This window comes from Coenobita brevimanus, chromosome 26 (assembly GCF_032717465.1).
Source record: "Coenobita brevimanus isolate Jiangsu-jjx chromosome 26, ASM3271746v2, whole genome shotgun sequence".
Classification (NCBI taxonomy): domain Eukaryota; kingdom Metazoa; phylum Arthropoda; class Malacostraca; order Decapoda; family Coenobitidae; genus Coenobita; species Coenobita brevimanus.
Window position 1 is genome coordinate 172,501 of NC_136979.1, and position 17,532 is coordinate 190,032.

At 43.0% G+C, this 17,532-nt stretch overlaps 1 protein-coding gene across 1 annotated transcript in view; it reads left to right on the forward strand.

Moving 5' to 3' along the window:
* Positions 1-17,532, forward strand: part of Hira (histone cell cycle regulator-like protein) — a 100,868-nt gene that overhangs the window by 56,909 nt on the left and 26,427 nt on the right. The window contains exons 12-15 of the mRNA XM_080268009.1: positions 4,503-4,742; positions 6,780-6,793; positions 6,896-7,075; positions 10,045-10,148. Of these exons, the coding sequence (XP_080124135.1) occupies positions 4,503-4,742; positions 6,780-6,793; positions 6,896-7,075; positions 10,045-10,148 (538 nt within the window). The remainder of the gene's footprint in view (positions 1-4,502; positions 4,743-6,779; positions 6,794-6,895; positions 7,076-10,044; positions 10,149-17,532) is intronic.

A 17,532-nucleotide genomic window follows, 5' to 3' on the forward strand; every position in this document is an offset into this window, starting at 1 on the left:
TCAGTGAGGCTAGGAGCTGACAAGAGATCAAGATGGCTGGATGAATGTTGTGAGGAGAAATGCATGATCAGGGATTTGTCACCCCTTCTTAATGTGGCAGTGTCCGGATTGACTTTATCGGATATTTTTATGTGAAGCTACAGAACATAGTGAATGTTTTTGGTGTATCCAATGGAGTCAGGATTTGGGGGGCTTGAATGATGAGTGAATGGAGGCGTGGCCCATTGGATTGAGCAAATTTGGGCTGTATGGACATTGCTACTCCTCACCCTGCCCTAAGGTGGGCAAGGAGGTCCGGATGATGATGATGATGATGATGATGATGATTATCATTAATATTATTTATATATATTTTTTTTTTTATTACCCAGTATTATTATTATTAACTTCACTTAATATGTATTAGGATGTGCATGAAAATGGAAGGTTATACCTGTGAGGTGGTGCCAGGATTCTGTACAGTTGGCCTTACCCTTGCTGAGCTGCAGACATCATGTGAGGCACAATGAAGGTCTGCTTTGGTCAGGTTGCAAGCCTCATATCATTTTGTTTTGTTTGTAAAGAAATCAGTATGCTTGCATACATTGACCTTGGTCAACTAATGGTCTCTCTTCATGCTGCTCGATTTCTGGCCACCTCCCTATTCAGGTACAATTTATATTGGACATAAAACAGACTGACGAAGAGAGTGTATGTGAATGAGGTGGAGGGGGGAAGAGGGAGGGGGAGGCCGACAATGAGATGGAGGGATGGGGTGGAGAGAGATATGAGAGGGGGGTGTGAGTTGGGAGCAGGGCAGTGAAATGGTGGGGGACAGGATGACGTGGAGGGGATTTGTTTGTGGCCACCCCAAATGTGATTGAGGCATCTGGCAATAGATAGATAGATAGATAAAACAGTGACTCATGGGAGGTAAACTACCTTACAGAGAATCAGCTTTGCAGGGGTTAAATGATGAGTGAGTGTGTGGCCCATTTTAACCCTTTGGTGTTTATGGGTGCAGTGCATATTTCATCCACTCGTTACCATTTGACGCAGGCTGCATCTGTGCACATTTCAACCACTTGTTACCATTCGATGCTGGTTGCGTTTAACGAAATGGCCCCGTTTTTTTGGTAATGGAATTATTTCTGGATGAGAACAAAACACTACTCATGTCCCCATGTATCCCTCTGCTGCACTTAACCCACTCCACACCCGGCATCGCTCCATTGCTCGTCAGTGTGCTACGAGCCTTGCTCTAGGGTAAGATAATTTCCTTTTGCGTTCTGTAAAATTGGCCCTAATTGACCTACAGTAATTCATTATACACCAAAATGTAGCCAAATAAATTCCCTATAACTTTTTCTCAGTAACATTTACCACAGAAATGATATTTCTATGAGAAAAAAGCTGAAAAAAAAACTGAAGTAAAAAAAGAATGTTCGGCATAATTTACATTTGGCTGATCTTTTTAACAACACCTTAAGCAAGTACATTTATTCAGGATTACCGTGAAAAGAATTACAATATTTGAATTAATTGTTTATGAACTATCGAGTGCAATAGGAATAGTGCGGTGACGGGAGGGGGGGGTCTCCCCCAATGTGTGGCTTTGAGCGCTGAGGCCTGCCTCCCAAGTACTCGCTCGTGGTAAAACGCAGCCTGTGTCAGATAATAACATAGTGATTAATGGGCATGCTGTTGCTCAGTTCTCCTTTTGTCATGTCTGGAGATGTTTCTCTTATAGCCATTCCTTGTTTGAGGGTTCCTAGAAGGGACAGCATTGGAGATGATGACCGCGCCACTTTAGGTGCAGAAAGATGTTGGGATGGTGATGATGATGATGAGAGTTAGTTCTTAGTGATGAAGACTGACTCTGTCACATGATGGCTTCAGTATAACTATGGTCTGTCTATTTTATGAAGCGCATTTACAGGTAGGCATTGTTCCTCTTGGGAATTTCCTAGGCAGCCTCTCTGCCAAACGTGTACACGTCTCTGTCTCATGTCAGCTATTTACTACTTTTAAATGAAGTTTATTTACAGTATATATATATTTAATTCTCTAATAAGGCTATATAGTATTATAAATGTCTTTTTTTTTTTTTTTTTTTTCTAATAACAATGACTTTTTATAAATACCACAACACTTGGCAACATTGCTTTCCAACGTTGCCACGCTTGTAAGGCTAGAGTGACCGTGTTAATGCAGGTCATTTCCACTCTGGCCGCCACCTGAGATGGATGCTCTTACTCCTGCTACTTGCTCTCGTGTGCTCCACAGTAGAGAAAAAGAACTTATTTACAACATAAATAAGTATTTTTTAGAAGAGAAGGCAAACAGAGGACCTATAATTGTTCCCCCCAAAGCTATTGATTAGGCCTCCTGGGGAAAACCTCTATAAAAAAAAAACGCACCTTGACTTTTACCTCGAAGGTGGTGTGGAAAAAAAGCCGAAATTATAGAGAACAAATAAAACATCATACTTAAGGAAAGTATCACATTCATAAGAAAAACATAATGTTGACAGACAGACTGTAAGAGAGAGAGAGAGAGAGAGAGAGGAGGGAAAGGGAATGGAGATAAGGGGGATAGGCGGACAGCGAGGGAGGGAGGTTGGAGGGGCTGGAGATAAGGGAGAAAAGGCAAGACGGAGGGAGGGAATGTGGTGGAAATTGAATAGGAGCGCAACAAGACAGTCAGGAGGCTTTTCCTCAACCTCAGAGGTGGTGAGGAAAATAAATCAAAATTATAAACCCCAAATAAAACATCATACTTTAAGGAGAAAATCACAGTCATAATAAAAAATAATGTTAGAGAGAGAGAGAGACAGTCAGTCAGGAGACTTTTCCTCAAATTCTAATAATTCATAAAACCGTATAGACTTTTTATAGAAATAAATCTACAAAAAATGCAATTTCTATATGCAGAGAGAGACAGAGAGAGAGAGAGACAGAGAGTCTTTCGAAAACCATAACTTTACTCTTCCCTACATTCACTTTTAGATTCCATTTCTTATACACTCTCCCAAACTGATTCACCAAATCTTGCAATTCCTCTTCCACTTCACTTAACAATACAGTATCATTTGCAAACAAGAGTACAGGAAGTTTCCAAATGCCACCCTCTTTCATTAGGGCCACTCCAACATCCACTGCTCTACCTTGTACCTCTTCCCTAACCCCATCCATATACAGATTGAACAACCATGGAGACATGACACATCCCTGTTTCAATCCAACATTCAGGTAAAACAATTTGCTCAGTTCACTATCCACACGCACTGCAGTTTTAGCATCCTCAACATACTCTTCACAGCATTCAACAAGTTCCTGTTTACTCCATAAATTCTTAATATTTTCCACATTCCTTGTCTATCCATTCTGTTGTATGTTTTCTCCAAATCCATGAAGGCCTCATACAACCTCTTTCCCTTCTCTAGAAACTTTTCCATGAAAGACTGAAGGATAAATATCCGATCTAATGTCTTAAAGTTCTTTGTCATTGTCTGAAAGTTCTTTGTCATAATTTGGCCCATATTTTTGTCCTTTCATAGTTTGTGTCATGTAGGTCAGTGGCAGGGAAAAAAAAAAACAATAGACTCTCATCCTTGCCATAGCACCATATTCTTGTTTTAACTCGTTAACTGCTCTACACAGCCTGGGCTGTTCCGAGTGCGACTGCTCAATACAGCCCTGGCTGCGCAGGTGAATTTCGATTATAGTTCCATGGTGACCAAGGCCAATCCATGCAAGCATGTTTGAGCCTTCAAAACCAAAACCAAAAAAGAAAAAGAAAACGAAAACCATACATTCCGATAGGGAATCAAACACTTCAATGTTCCTCCATGGCTTTACCAAGGTAAATATTGAGCTAATATTTCGTTACTATATACTGTGGCATATGTTCTCTCAATTCCTAACACAAAATTTGGCCTTTGGGAAATTTCATTTTTACCCCTATGTCTGTGCACCACAGACACCTCCAAAAAACCGCCATGAGCAGTTAACGAGTTAAAATATTTTTGCAGCTCATCATTCAATATAAAGATGTGGCACGTTAAAGTAAAGAGTCCGGTCAATCTCACATTCTCTCTTCTACTTCAGCACTAATACCCAGTCCTTATTGAATACGTGCTAGGGTTGTCTCATTGAGAATTTGTGTGATGGTATTGGTGAAGGGGTTTGGTGATATATTGTTGGGTCTTGTGGATGTTCTCTGACCCAGACTGGGATCGAACTTACATTCTTTCAGACACCAATTTTTATTTGATTCATCCTACTATATATCTGTGGTCTTAAGCCAAATGCCTTAATCCTGGAAGGGGTGGCCACAAACAAAGTGCATCCATGTCACCCTGTCATCTGCCATCAGGCCACCACCTCCCCAGGTTACACTACCCGTCTCCCCTGCCCTGTCCCCCTCTAGCTCACTCACATGCACAATCCTAGTCTTTCATTCTCCATTCTCTTCATGTGGCCAAACCATCTCAGAGTATCTCAAACACTTTCCCACTACAGGGTAGAAACTCCTAACAAATCATATGAGGCGAGCTTCTCATCAAGTCAGCAAGAACGGAGTCGCATTGTAGTGGAGCGAGTGGATCAAGTTGTGGAACCGAACATCTCTAACTCATCCTCCCGTCAGCCACCCCCTGTGGCCACATTCAACCATTCTCCAAATTCTAAGACATCCGCCCAGCCTCCACTTCCCGCAGAATTCAACGGGGCCGCCCCTGGTCTACCTGCAAGATTTGGAAGGTGAGAAGTGCTGTAATAATAATAATGATTTATTATTATTATTATTATTATTATTATTACTTTTTTATCATCATTATTAACTTTCATTTTAATTTCAATTTTTCTTTTTCTTTATTATTTTTTCCTGTCTGTACCCTGCCTCACCACTTCGTACGTGGGAAAAGGAAGTAGAGTGAGGAGTGGGTGGAAGAAGTTCAGGGAACTGTTGCCTCACCTGACATTAAGAGGGCTCTCCCTCCATGCTAAGGGATATTTGTATGCAGCATGTATTGGGAGTGTAATTCTGTATGATAGTGAGACTAGGGCATTAAGGAAGAGGACATTTCCATGCTCAAAGGTACAGAAATGACAGTGACTAAGTGGACATGCAGTGTGTCCTTGAATGCGAGGCCTGGGGAAACAAGGTTTATGGTGCAAGTGTTAAGAGGTAGGCTGGGGCTGGAGTGTATCGATGTTGTGAGGAGGAGAGGTAGATTGAGATGGTATGGGCATGTGGAAAGGATCGGGGATGGCAGTTGGGTGCAGAAAGTGAGGAGTGTTAACATTAGGGTTAGGGTTGCGAGAGAAAAAATGAGAAATGCCTGGGACGTGGTCATTTAGTGTGATGTCAGGGATAAGGGACTGAATAGAGAGGCTGCCAAAGATCAAGCCGGATGGAGAGCTGCCATTAGATGACCAAGGCCGACGCATGCAAGCATGCTGAAGCCTTTATAAACGAAATGAATCAAAATGAAACAATACTGAATAGGTAGGCAGCCAGAGATGGAGCAGCATGGAGAGCCGCCATTAGGTGACCAAGGCTAATGCATGCAGGCATGTTGGAGCTGTTATGAATAATACAATTATTATTATTACTACAGTACTACTATAATTACAGTAGTAGCAAAAGCAGTATTGTTAGTGATAGTATTTATAGTAGTAGTAGTACTAGTAGCCTGTCTGTCTTTCAGTCTGTCTATCTGTTGATCTCTCGGTCTGTAGCCAGACACCTTAATCCCCTAATGGGTGGCCACAAACAAATCACCACCCTGTCCCCTGCCATTTCATTGCCCTCCCCTCAGCTCACACCCCCGTCATATACAGTACCTCTCCTCTCCTTCTCTCCACCTCATCCTTCGTCTCCCCTTCTTCCTCCACCGCTCCGTCTAACTTACATACACTCTCCTTGTTAGTCTCCCACCCTCCTTCCTCTCCACAAAGTCAGACCACCTCAGTGTATTTCTCTTAATGCTTTCTAGAACATTCACTTGCGCACCACAGCACTCCTTCACTGCCTCATTTGTCAGTTTGTCTCTTCATATAACTCCACATACTCCTCTCAGATTACTCATTTCCACTGCTTTCACTCTTGACTTGTGTCCTTCCAATGAGATCCAAGCTTCACTTCCGTACGTTAGGGTTGGTATCATAATACAGTACTATACTACAGTACCAGTAAAATATGCTTTGTGAATTCATGACAAGCGAGTGAGCATCATGTTATCACAGTTTTGCACTGGTGTTTTATTTCTTCATGATGGTAGCAGAACAGTGAAAAATTTGCTGGAATGAGACTCACTCTCTCTCTGACACGCATGCATGCACGCACGCGCGCTCGCGCACACACACACACACACACACACACACACACGGAAAGCTCAAGATTCCAAGGGGTTCCTACGCCTTGAGGGGCGAGTTTTTAGTTGATAACAAAATATATTGAATTAGTGTGTTTCATGCAAGAAGAATTTCAACTCTACTTCACATACGAGTAGATTTATTAGCATTTGATTAGCGTGATGGTCGTGTTGGGCCTCTCATTTCCAAACCTAACTGAGAGTAAACATTGCTCACCTGTAATCATGTGGCAACTTTTTTACTTCCATACTCGCTTCTCTGTTTCTTATCATTGCTCTCCAAGAACTAGCAGCCTTCCTTCCCTGCTTAACCCTGTCAAGCATGTCATCCTCTAAGCTTCCATCCTTACACATCACACTACACAAGTACTTAAGTGCACTCTTATTATTACATTATTATTATTATTATTAGTAGTAGTAGTAGTAGTAGTAATAGTAGTAATAGTAGTAGTAGTAGTAGTAGTAGTACAGTAGTAGTAGTAGTATCAGTCATCCTCCTCATCATCCCACTTCACCCAATTATTTTCCCCAGGTCAGACACCGAGAAGCTTCCTGAAACTTCCAGCACAGTTCCAGTCAAGCGAAAACCTGAGGAACCACCACCACAGCCAGTTATTAAGCGGAAACGAGGTCGTCCGCCTTTGTACGACCGAAGTGCTGGTCAACAGTCAGTTCCGCGTGCCCAGCCAGAACCAGGTGCTCCAGTTACAGTTCCAGGTAATGCCCAAGTTAAGAAAGGGTTAGTTTGTTAGGATACCGTGTAAAATGGATCATCATGCAAAAATAGAACTGCACAAATACCTTTATCATCATCATCATCTAAACCTGTGTTGCCCCATAAAGTGCTTAGGAGCCTGTGGCCAGGCAGGTTGGGTTGCCCCATAAAGTGCTTAGGAGCCTGTGGCTAGGCAGGTTGGGTCTGACATTTAAGATCGAAGTGGCCAGCCTCACCCATCCCTGAGTGGCATTACGTGAGCACTAAACTACAACCATCCCTTGGATATGAACCAACAGAGGCTCAATCCAGTTGGAGCACCTTAATTACCCACTAAACCACCAGATGTCATAATTTGGTAATATGGTTACCACCCAGCATGGTAGTGGTTTCCTTGTGTATAGAAACCATTTGGCCTATCACTCAGTGTAGAGTCACCTATAGGCAAAAGGGAAAGGAAAGAATGAAGGAGAAAATGACATAAGAGGAAGGAAGATGGGACAGGCAGTCACCTAAGAGCAGCACTACATCAAATGAGTGGATGGTGAGCACTCACTTGATGTAGTGCTGCTTTTGGGGGGGGGGGGAGTGCTTACAAGGTCTGTTCAGAAACTACCTGATCTTAAGCTCTAAAAAATTAGATAGCAGACATGTTGAGGTAGGACAGTAATCCTCTGCAAAATAGGCCCCTTCTGACTTGATACATATAGCCCAGTGTTCTTTCCACTGCCAGAAACATTTTTCAAAGTTTGTTTTCGGTATCTCCTGCAGATGCTTCGTCTCATTTGTCGTGACTTCTCTCATCACCAATCTGGAACCGTTTAGTGGAGTTCTGAGTCCTGAGAATAGCAAAAAGTTGTATGGAGCCATGTCTGGTGAGTAGGGAGCCTGCCAGACCTGTGGGATGTTGTGCTTGGCCAAAAATTCCTGAATCAGTTGAGAAGAATGGGCAGGGACATTGGTATGGTGCAGCATCTAATTTTCCACATTTCAAAGGTCTGATTTCTTCCGCTGGACTGCGTCATGAAGATAACGGATAATGTTGAGGCAGTAATGTTTTTTGACAGTCTTACCTTCTGGTGTGTATTCGTTATGCACAACACCACGGTACTCGAAAAAAGCAATCAACATGCAAGTGCATTGCACCTTGCTGTGGACCTGTCCCCCCTCCCCCGACCAATCCTGGATGCTTCCCTGGGAATGGCTGTGCTTTGGTAACAGGTATATACTCGTACACCCAAGTCTGATCTCCAGTGATAACAGTCTTCAGAAAGTCTGGATTGCAATTTGAAAACTCCAACATTTCTTTAGCAACGTTCATCCTAGTGAAGAGATTACGAGGAATGCAATGTAGCACCTGCGAGAGATACCGAAAACCAACCTTGAAAAATGTTTCTGGCAGTGGAAAGAATGCTGGGCTATTTGTGTCAGGTCACAAGGGGCCTACTTTGAGGGGGATTAGTGTCCTATGGTGGTACCAATCTTAAGTGGCGGTTTGGGTGGGGCACGAACCTCTGTACAGTGGTGCCACGTGTTCCATACCCGCTAAGTGAACGGCTCAGATATAATTATGTAATAGGCATCACAGTAAGATAAACACACAAGAATATAATGGTAACGAGTGTATTATAATATATGAAAGAACAGTAAACCGATTATGCGTAAAATATTTATACGGCAATACAGAAACGTGGCATAATTATTTTACGGTGGTGCCTAAAAAAAAGTAGTCACTTTTATTGGCTGTTACCGTATTTCTGGGGTTGGTAATAATGTCACAATTATGATTATAAGATAATATGTAGGATTATAAGCAAAAATATGCCAGTTTCTTAGTAAAAAAAATATATACATTAAACCCTCGTGAGCGGCAACACTCACACACACCCAGCCCGACCTGGTCATCTGTGAGGGATAGAGGAATTGGCCTGTTTGGGGAAACTTCTTAAAAAAAACGCGCCAAGACTTTAACCTCCTGGGTGCTGTGGAAATAAAGTCAAATTTACAATATGTACATTATGACGTAAAAGAAAATAACCAAAATGTATCTTAAAATACCACAGACGAGAGAGAGAGAGAGAGAGAGAGAGAGGGGGGGGAAGGCAGACCAGGGGCAGTGTTGAGTGTAGCTTAGTGAGAGATGGAGGAAGGGAGGGAAGGAAGGAGGGAGAGAGTGATTGAATGAAAACAAATCATGGCGCCACAACAACGAGGTCATCTGGCGCCATATGTAAAACAATAATATTTTTAAACATAATTAGATATAATAAAAACAAAATAAAGAAATGAAAGCACACGTTTATAAGTCACTCATAAAAGAAACAAAATTCCCAAGGGTACGCACATCTCCCCAAGGAGAGAGAGAGAGAGAGAGAGAGAGAAGGCAGGCAAGGGGCAGTGTTGAGTGCATTGTCAGGCTGAGGGAAAGATGAAGGGAGGGAAGGAAGGAGGGCGAGAATGATTGAATGAAAAGGCGCCGTAACACCGAGGTCATCTGGCGCCATATGTAAAATAATAATATAATAAAAAATAAAATAAAGAAATGAAAGCACAAGTTTATAAGACATAAAAGAAACAAAATTCCCTAGGGTGATGCACATCCCCCCAGGAGAGAGAGAGAGAGAGAGAGAGAGAGAGAGAGGCATCGCGAGTATGGAAAACGTGGCAACACTGTACAGAGGTTCGTGCCCCACCCAAACCGCCACTTTAGAATGGTACGACCATAGCTCGACAGGTTAACTATTTATTTTTTTTTTTAGCCTAAGGTTAGATACTTCCTGAACAGACCTCATATGCACCTAGAAAAACTCCAACATATCCTACCTTGTATGTTTTAGCTTGAAAATACAATGGAAAACATTCCTGATTTAAAAGGATTTATTTTTTGGGTATATATAATTTTTAGAGATGATCAGAGTTCTTTAACATGAACCTACTGTAATTAAAATGGATACTTCTTGTGCTCCACTAGTTCAACCTCCTCGCCCCACACCGCCTTCCACGGCCAGTCAGCAAACAGTTGAGCCGGCCTTTGTTCTCCCTGAGGCTTCATTGTCTAAGGCTGCTAGAATACAGGTAATTATTAGTTTTTTCCAGGCTGAAATTTTTCTGTGCAATAAGACCTGCAGCTATCAAATATACATCCTTGTTGCTAGATTTTAAGGCTATATTCTGGATGGCATAAGAGTCTTTGAAGGTGGGATAGAAGACTATTAAGTTTCAGTTTTTAAGACTGCTAGAGTACAGGTACATCAATCAGTTTCTTCCAGATCACATCCTTTGTCTGAAATAAAAACATGAAACAATCATGCTGATATCCAGATTTCCAGTTTCTAGACTGTGTTTTAGGTGACTTTTGTGGTTTTCTGAGGTGTTGCTTTGTGAGGTCACCAGAATACAGGTAATATTTTTTACAGGTCATAATCTTCCTTTAGAGTAAGACACTTAATGATCAAATTTATGTCCAGGTCTCTAGTTTTTAATGCAGGGTCTTAGGTGACTTACAGTGTTTCATAGCACCACTTCCATGGTGGTTGACAGTATAATAAACATAACACCTTAACATTGCCTTGTAGTCTTGTTGTTAGAATTCCTTATTAGGAGCGTAGACCTTGCTCAGGTTCAGCCTCCATGAAGTAACTGAAGCTTTTTCAATCATATACAGTAATGACATCAAGAAGTAGGCCTGTCATCTGCTTTAAATTAACTGGATTATGCTAGGCCAAGCTTGGGCCCCTGCAGCTCAGGCTGGGGTAATATAGGACTGTCTATTTTTACAGGCATCCCCCTGAATGATACACAATCCATGCTAGATCCAGGTCTGCAGTTTTCAGGCCTGTATTAAAGTTGACTGAGGAAAATTAATATCACTTCTTCTTTAGCAATTTGTTTTGCATATTACACTTGCTAGAATGCCAGTCAGTTTGTACTAATTGATCATTTATCTGTATGACGAACATCGATAAAAAAGGTACTGTACCAGAAAATATATGTGTAGAGGGTTAGGCCTATGAGGTGGGTTAAGCGATCGAAGCCAAGTTCTTGCTGTTGCCAGACAGTTTTGTGTAATGTAGGAAAAACATGTTGTATTGGAGGAGATTATTAATGCTATGTCTTATTGGAGGGATTTATTAATGCAATGCATGATCCCTCCAGTTTGAAAAACCTGTTCTAAACTGAATATAATTTTCAGGAGATGGGAAGCTTAAACCAAATAATTTATCCACATATTTTTAGGGGTAAAGAATACAAAAAACACTCATTTCTTACTTCAAAACAACTATAAGGAATCACAGGTAAGTTTCTCAAGAAACATACTGATTAATGTTTAAGTGACTGTAACATCGCACTAGGAGTCACCCTCCCTCTAAATAACCATCACTTTACTTTTTTCTGCATTTACTCTCAAGGCATGACACTCACAGACATCAGCAAAACTCTGCATTAATCTACCAAGTTCTTGTGCAGTATTTGCAAGTACCTGTAATACTGCATCATCAGCATACAACAAATTTGAGATATTCCATCCATCACCATTCATTACCAGTGCCATCCCATTCTCCATTACTTGTGTAAGTACTTCTCTCATCACCCCATCCATATATATATATATATATTGAACAACCATGGAGACATCACACAACCTTGTGGCATGCCTGCACTGATTGTGAACCATTCACTCAGCTGCCCGTTTATCCTTACACATTCCTCATTACCATCATGAAAACTCTTGATGGCTCCTAGCAGCTTACTGTCTACACCATACATGCATAAAACCTTCCACAATCCATCTCTGTCTTCTTTGTCGTATGCTTTTTCCAGATCCGTGAATGCCATAAACATCTTATTGTCCTCCTCACAAGTCGTCTCCACTATCTGTCTTACTGCAAATATTTGATCCACACATCCTCAGCCACTCCTAAAGCCACCCTGTTCATCACTCACTAGGACTTCTGATATCTCTCTTACTTTCTGTTTAATAATTCTTCCATATACCCTCCCTACCACGCTCAAGAAACTTATGCCACGATAGTTCTTGCACTTACTTCACTCACCTTTATCTTTGTACAGGGGTACAATCACAACCTTTTTGCACTCTGCAGGCACAATTTCACTCATCCACATCTTCTTACATATCTCCAACAAGCACATCATTCCTCTCTCTCCATTACACTTAATCATCTCTGCATACACATCATCATCCCTAGGCGCTTTCCCATTTTTTAACCATTTCGCAGTGTTCTTTACCTGTGCGAGTGTCATGTTTTATGGCACTGCATTCCTTCTCTGCACACCCCCAAACCCAGTCATGTTTTCAGTGGCTCTGTTCTCTTTATTCCCATTCATAAGGCTTTCAAAATATTCTTTCCATCTGGTTCTTACTTTATCCCCATTGGTTAATAATCTACCACTTGCATCCATCACACTTTCACATTTCTTTCCACTGTCACTTCTACATTTCTGCACCTCTTTCCAAAATAACTTCCTATTTTCAGAGTAATTTGCATTCATTTTTCTTCCTAGATCATCATTTACCTCCTTTTTCCTCCTAGCTTGTCTCTTTACATGCTTCATGCTCTCAGCATATTCAGTTCTTATTTCAATTAAACCCCTGTCCTGTAACCACTCCAGCCACCTCTCCCTCTTCTCCTCCACTGCTCTCTTAACCTCTTCATCCCACCATGCCACACCATTCTTCTTTGTTGCTACTCTTGCCACGCCACACACTGCTTTAGCATTCCTGACTAAGCAGTCCCCAAATGCATTCCACAGGCTGTCCAGATCCATTTCATATTGATTCACTGATTCTAACTCCTCCCCTACTTTGGTCCTTTATTCATCTACCATTTCTTTGATCCACAGCTTCTCGACATTCAGTCTTTCTCTCTGACTGCTCCTCTCTCTCCTGGTCCACCTCACTCCTCTCAGCTTGATCATGCATTTTACAATCATATGATCTGACAGACCTCCAGATCGTGCTTTTGCGGCCCTTGTATCCGCAACCATTCCCAGCATCGACCTTTCTACGAGCACGTAATCAATCAGACATCTTTCAACAAAATCCCCATTCCCTCTATACCACGTATATTTATGTGGGTCAGTGTGTTTGAAATACGAGTTACACATGCACAACCTCCTTTCCTGACACATATCCTTCAGTTGCTTCCTGTTATCATTTTCTTGTGGTACTCCATTACAAACCATCATGTCATCCTTAGGACCAGTGCCTACTCTTCCATTCATATGATCACTTTATAGCTCCTGGACATTTCTCCTACTGCTTCATCCAGCTCATCTCAAAACCTGTCTTTCACTCTTGTCATCACATGGTGCATATGCTACAATTACTCCCACTTTCACCTTGTCGAACTTGAAATACATACTGTATGTCTCTAGCAGACACATTTGTAATCTCACATTCCAGTCTGCCACACCTCATTCATCAGCAAAGCAACTCCCTCGCCCTTTCATGCCCAACCTTTAACACTTTGCACCCTCCCACTCTTCCACTTCACATCCATTTATCTTTGTTTCACACAGTGCCATCACAGCATGTCTCGCACTCGAACACATTCACTACTTCCACCCTCTTGCTTCCCTCATTCACAGCTCTCATATTCCACATGGCTGTGCGAATCTGCCCATTTAGTTGGGGCCCTGGGCAGGTATTGGGCCCTTCAAGGCTCTCCGGAACATTTGCCATGATTAAATGATTTTAGGACACTTAACCCGTCCAAACATCCCAATTATATGGTTACCACCCAGTGAAGTAAATTGTTTCCTGGGTACAGGAAACCATTTGGCATGTCACTTGAGTGTAGAGACCATAAGGCATCCCTACATTGAGTGAGTGGATAATGGGCACCTCCCATCTTCCACGAGGCTTTGAAACAGTATTAAAACAAATCTACTTATCCAGATACAATAATCCCTCCACTATCCAATTTAATAGAGCCAAAGGCATGTCTGGAAAGTGGTCCTGTCCGGATAGTGGGCCCCAGCCTTCTGGACTTGTACTTATGGACCCTAACTCAGAAAAACACCTATACAACTCCTTCTGGGCATGCATAGCACCTATTTAAGACCCAAATCACACCAATAAGGGACATAAAAGACTGAAATAAATGCAAAAGAACCATAAAATGAGGTTTTGGAGGTGAGTTTATACAATATTAAACATTCTGGGTACTTACAACAAGTCCCTGGCTCCTGGACTGGTAGTTATGGACCCTAACCTAGCCTAACTCAGAAAAACACCTCCCTACTGCACATGCATAGCACTTAAGACCCTATTCACACCAATAAGGGACATAAAAGAGTGAAATGGGGTGTTAGAGGTAAGTACAGTATGGAAAATACAGTACAATATGAAACATTCTGGGTACTTACAGCAAGTCCCTGGCAATCTCGATGAATAACCTGCCTCCTCTCAGACTCTGACAGTAAGAAGGAGTTCCTGAAGCACTTGCAGTACACTGTACATGAAGTCTTGCACTGAACTTAGTCATTTGCACTCAGAATTCCATTCTTTTAACACTGCGCACACTTGTCTTACTTGTGCTCCATTGTACCATAATGAAATAAGTGTTGCACTCTGCACTTAAACTCTTTCCACTCATAAAACCATTTTCTAAACATAACACACTCTAGTTAATTTACGTTACATTGAAAGTCTATTAAATCTTTGTCTTTTCACTCAGAATTCTAATTTCTTAACACTATGCACTGTTTTTTTTTCATTGCACAACACTGTAAATTCCCGTGTCGTCTGGTGGAGACGTTCTAGGCGTTTAATCACTGTCAGAGTCTGAGAGTAGCTGTTACAGGTGACCTAGGGGTGTGTCGTTGGGTCGTGGTGATGGAGTACCCACTGCAGACAACACTGAAGAGAGGCACAAACTCATGTCGAGTGGTGACTCCACTGTGCCTGATGTGCTGGGCTGTGGCTCAGAGGATGAGGGCCTGTCTTGGGGGGGCAATGGAGTGGAGTCAGGGCTGAGCACAGCGGGGATCATGGGCCTGAAAAAGCTGTCAGTGGTTGATTGACACAAGGAACGATGATTTTGATGATTAATGATGCGCTGGCTGAAAGCGCGCACTTCCTTCACAAGTCCCAAGGGCCCCATCTCCCTGTCGTAGTCCGGTTGCTCCAGGTAGTCCAGAACTAACTTTAGGTGTTCCCGGAGTGCGCTCAGCTTGGGGATGGTTGGAGTAGTGTCACGCTGAGAGGAGTCCGCATCATCGTCGCCATCCTTGTCGGAATCTTCAAGCTGGGTACTGACACCTGCAACTGAAGATGCGATCTTGATATCAGACATGGTCTGATACCCAGGATCGCCCTCGTTGTCATCCAACCACTCACGCACTTCATCCACATCAACATCGTCCTCATGCGCAAGTAGACGTGCATGGAAGTCATCCACGTCAAAACCTTGGAAATCATGCTCCACATTCGTTCCAAGAAGCAGACGAGACCAACCATTTTCAAGAGTCTTGACAGGGACTTCCTTCCATGCATTGGCCGAGTTGTAGATGGCAGACTTGATGTTGTAGCGGCGAAGGTTTTCCAAAGTCTGCTGGCCTTACGTGTCCCGTCCCTCCCTGCACTCGTCCTCGTCCTCGTGAACAACCATCACCTCGTCCAGGAACTTCCTTTGGTACAGCCTCTTTGTTGCCAAGATCGCTCCTTGGTCCATTGGTTGGATGAGAGCAGTAGTATTAGGTGGCAGAAACATGCACCTAATGCGCCCATTCTCAGCCACCAACTCCTCGTTGCACGGGTGGGCAGGTGCATTGTCGAGGAGAAGGAAGGCCTTTACCTGGTCGTGTGGGATTCCTAGTTTCTCCGTCTGATAATGGATGACCTCCTTGACGAAATGGCGGTGGAACCAGACTTTGAAGATCTGAGCTGTGAACCATGGCTTCAAGGAATGGTACCAGATGACAGGAAGGACATCCATCACCCTACGAAGACACCGAGGCTTCTTTGCACGGCCAACAATAATGGGCTTGAGCCGGTGCATGCCGTTAGCATTGGCACAACACAAAGCAGATATCCATTGCTTGGAGAGCTTGTGGCCAGGTACACGCTTCTCTGTCTCCTCGGCTAGAGTGTTCGTAGGCAAAGAGCGATGGAATAAGCCAATTTCGTCAGCGTTGTAGACTTGACCGAGAGTTAGGCCCTCCCTGTTGATCAAGCGCTTCGCCTTGTGCCGAAACTCGTCAACTCCATCCTCATTGGAGTCCAAAGCTTCGCCTAGAGACTTACGGTTGGTAAGGCCATGTCATAACTTGAACGCGAAGAGCCAACAACCCTCGGATGCCTTGAAGTCTAGGGCGTCGTGAAGCCTTGCGAACTTCTCAGCAGCAGCCTTCAGCTCTGTGCCATGCACCAGCACACCAGCAGCATGTTGCTGTCGATACCAAATCAACATGGAGCAGTCGACTTCAGCATACTTGGGAGTAAACTCATCTTCCTCTCCACGTTGCATTTGCTTTTTGACGAGAAGTCAGCCATGTACTGCGTGAGTTTGTCGCGGGATCTTCTGATATCAAACAAAGTAGATCGGGCCAGGCTTAATTCAAGAAGGATGCGTGAGGTAGACCATCCCGTGTCCACCTTGTCTGATATTTCTCTCTTCTTCTCCAGAGTCAAAACCACTCTCTTCCTCTTCTCAGGCGGTGGGGCCATAATCACACACACGAAGGAGAGGCATGAGAGCAGCAGAAGAGCCTGCAGCAGGTAAGGCACCACCACAAAAGCAAGCACGTGGGCGGCCATGACGATGAGCATGCACACACAACAAGAGACGGGTGGTAAGTGGGGAGGAGTCAGGGGTGCTCTAGCGGACGTCGGCGGAACAATGCACCAAAATACAGCTTGCGAGCGCTGCACGCGCCACTTCAAATTAAGGATGGGAAAAAGTCGGATTTTTCCCTAATTTTTTGCATTTTTTGGCCCATTTTGGGAATATTGGATCCCAGGACGAAAATGTCCGGTTATTGGGGATGTCCGGAAAATGGGCGTCTGGATATTGGAGGGATTACTTATATATATATATATATATATATATATATATTCATTCATTGCCAGACGCCATGTATCCCAAACGGGGTGGCCAAGGGCTTAGAGTTAATGGTTTTACAGGGAGGGGCTTTCACTATCCACTCACTCGATGTAGTGCTTCTCTGGGTGTCTGCCCTTTCCTCTCATCCTTCCTTCCTCTTATGTCTTCCTTTGTCTTCTTTCCTTCATTCTTTCTTCATCCTTCTGCCTGTGGGTTACTTTACACTCCCTCTTCTCTCTGTCATTCCTTCATTCTTTCCCCTGCTTTCTGTCTATGAGTGACTCTGAGTGACAAGCCAAATGGTTTGCTTTACATCAGGAAACATTTACTACACTGGGTGGTAACCATATAACCAAATTATGGCACCTGGTGGTTTAGTGCGTAATTAAGGC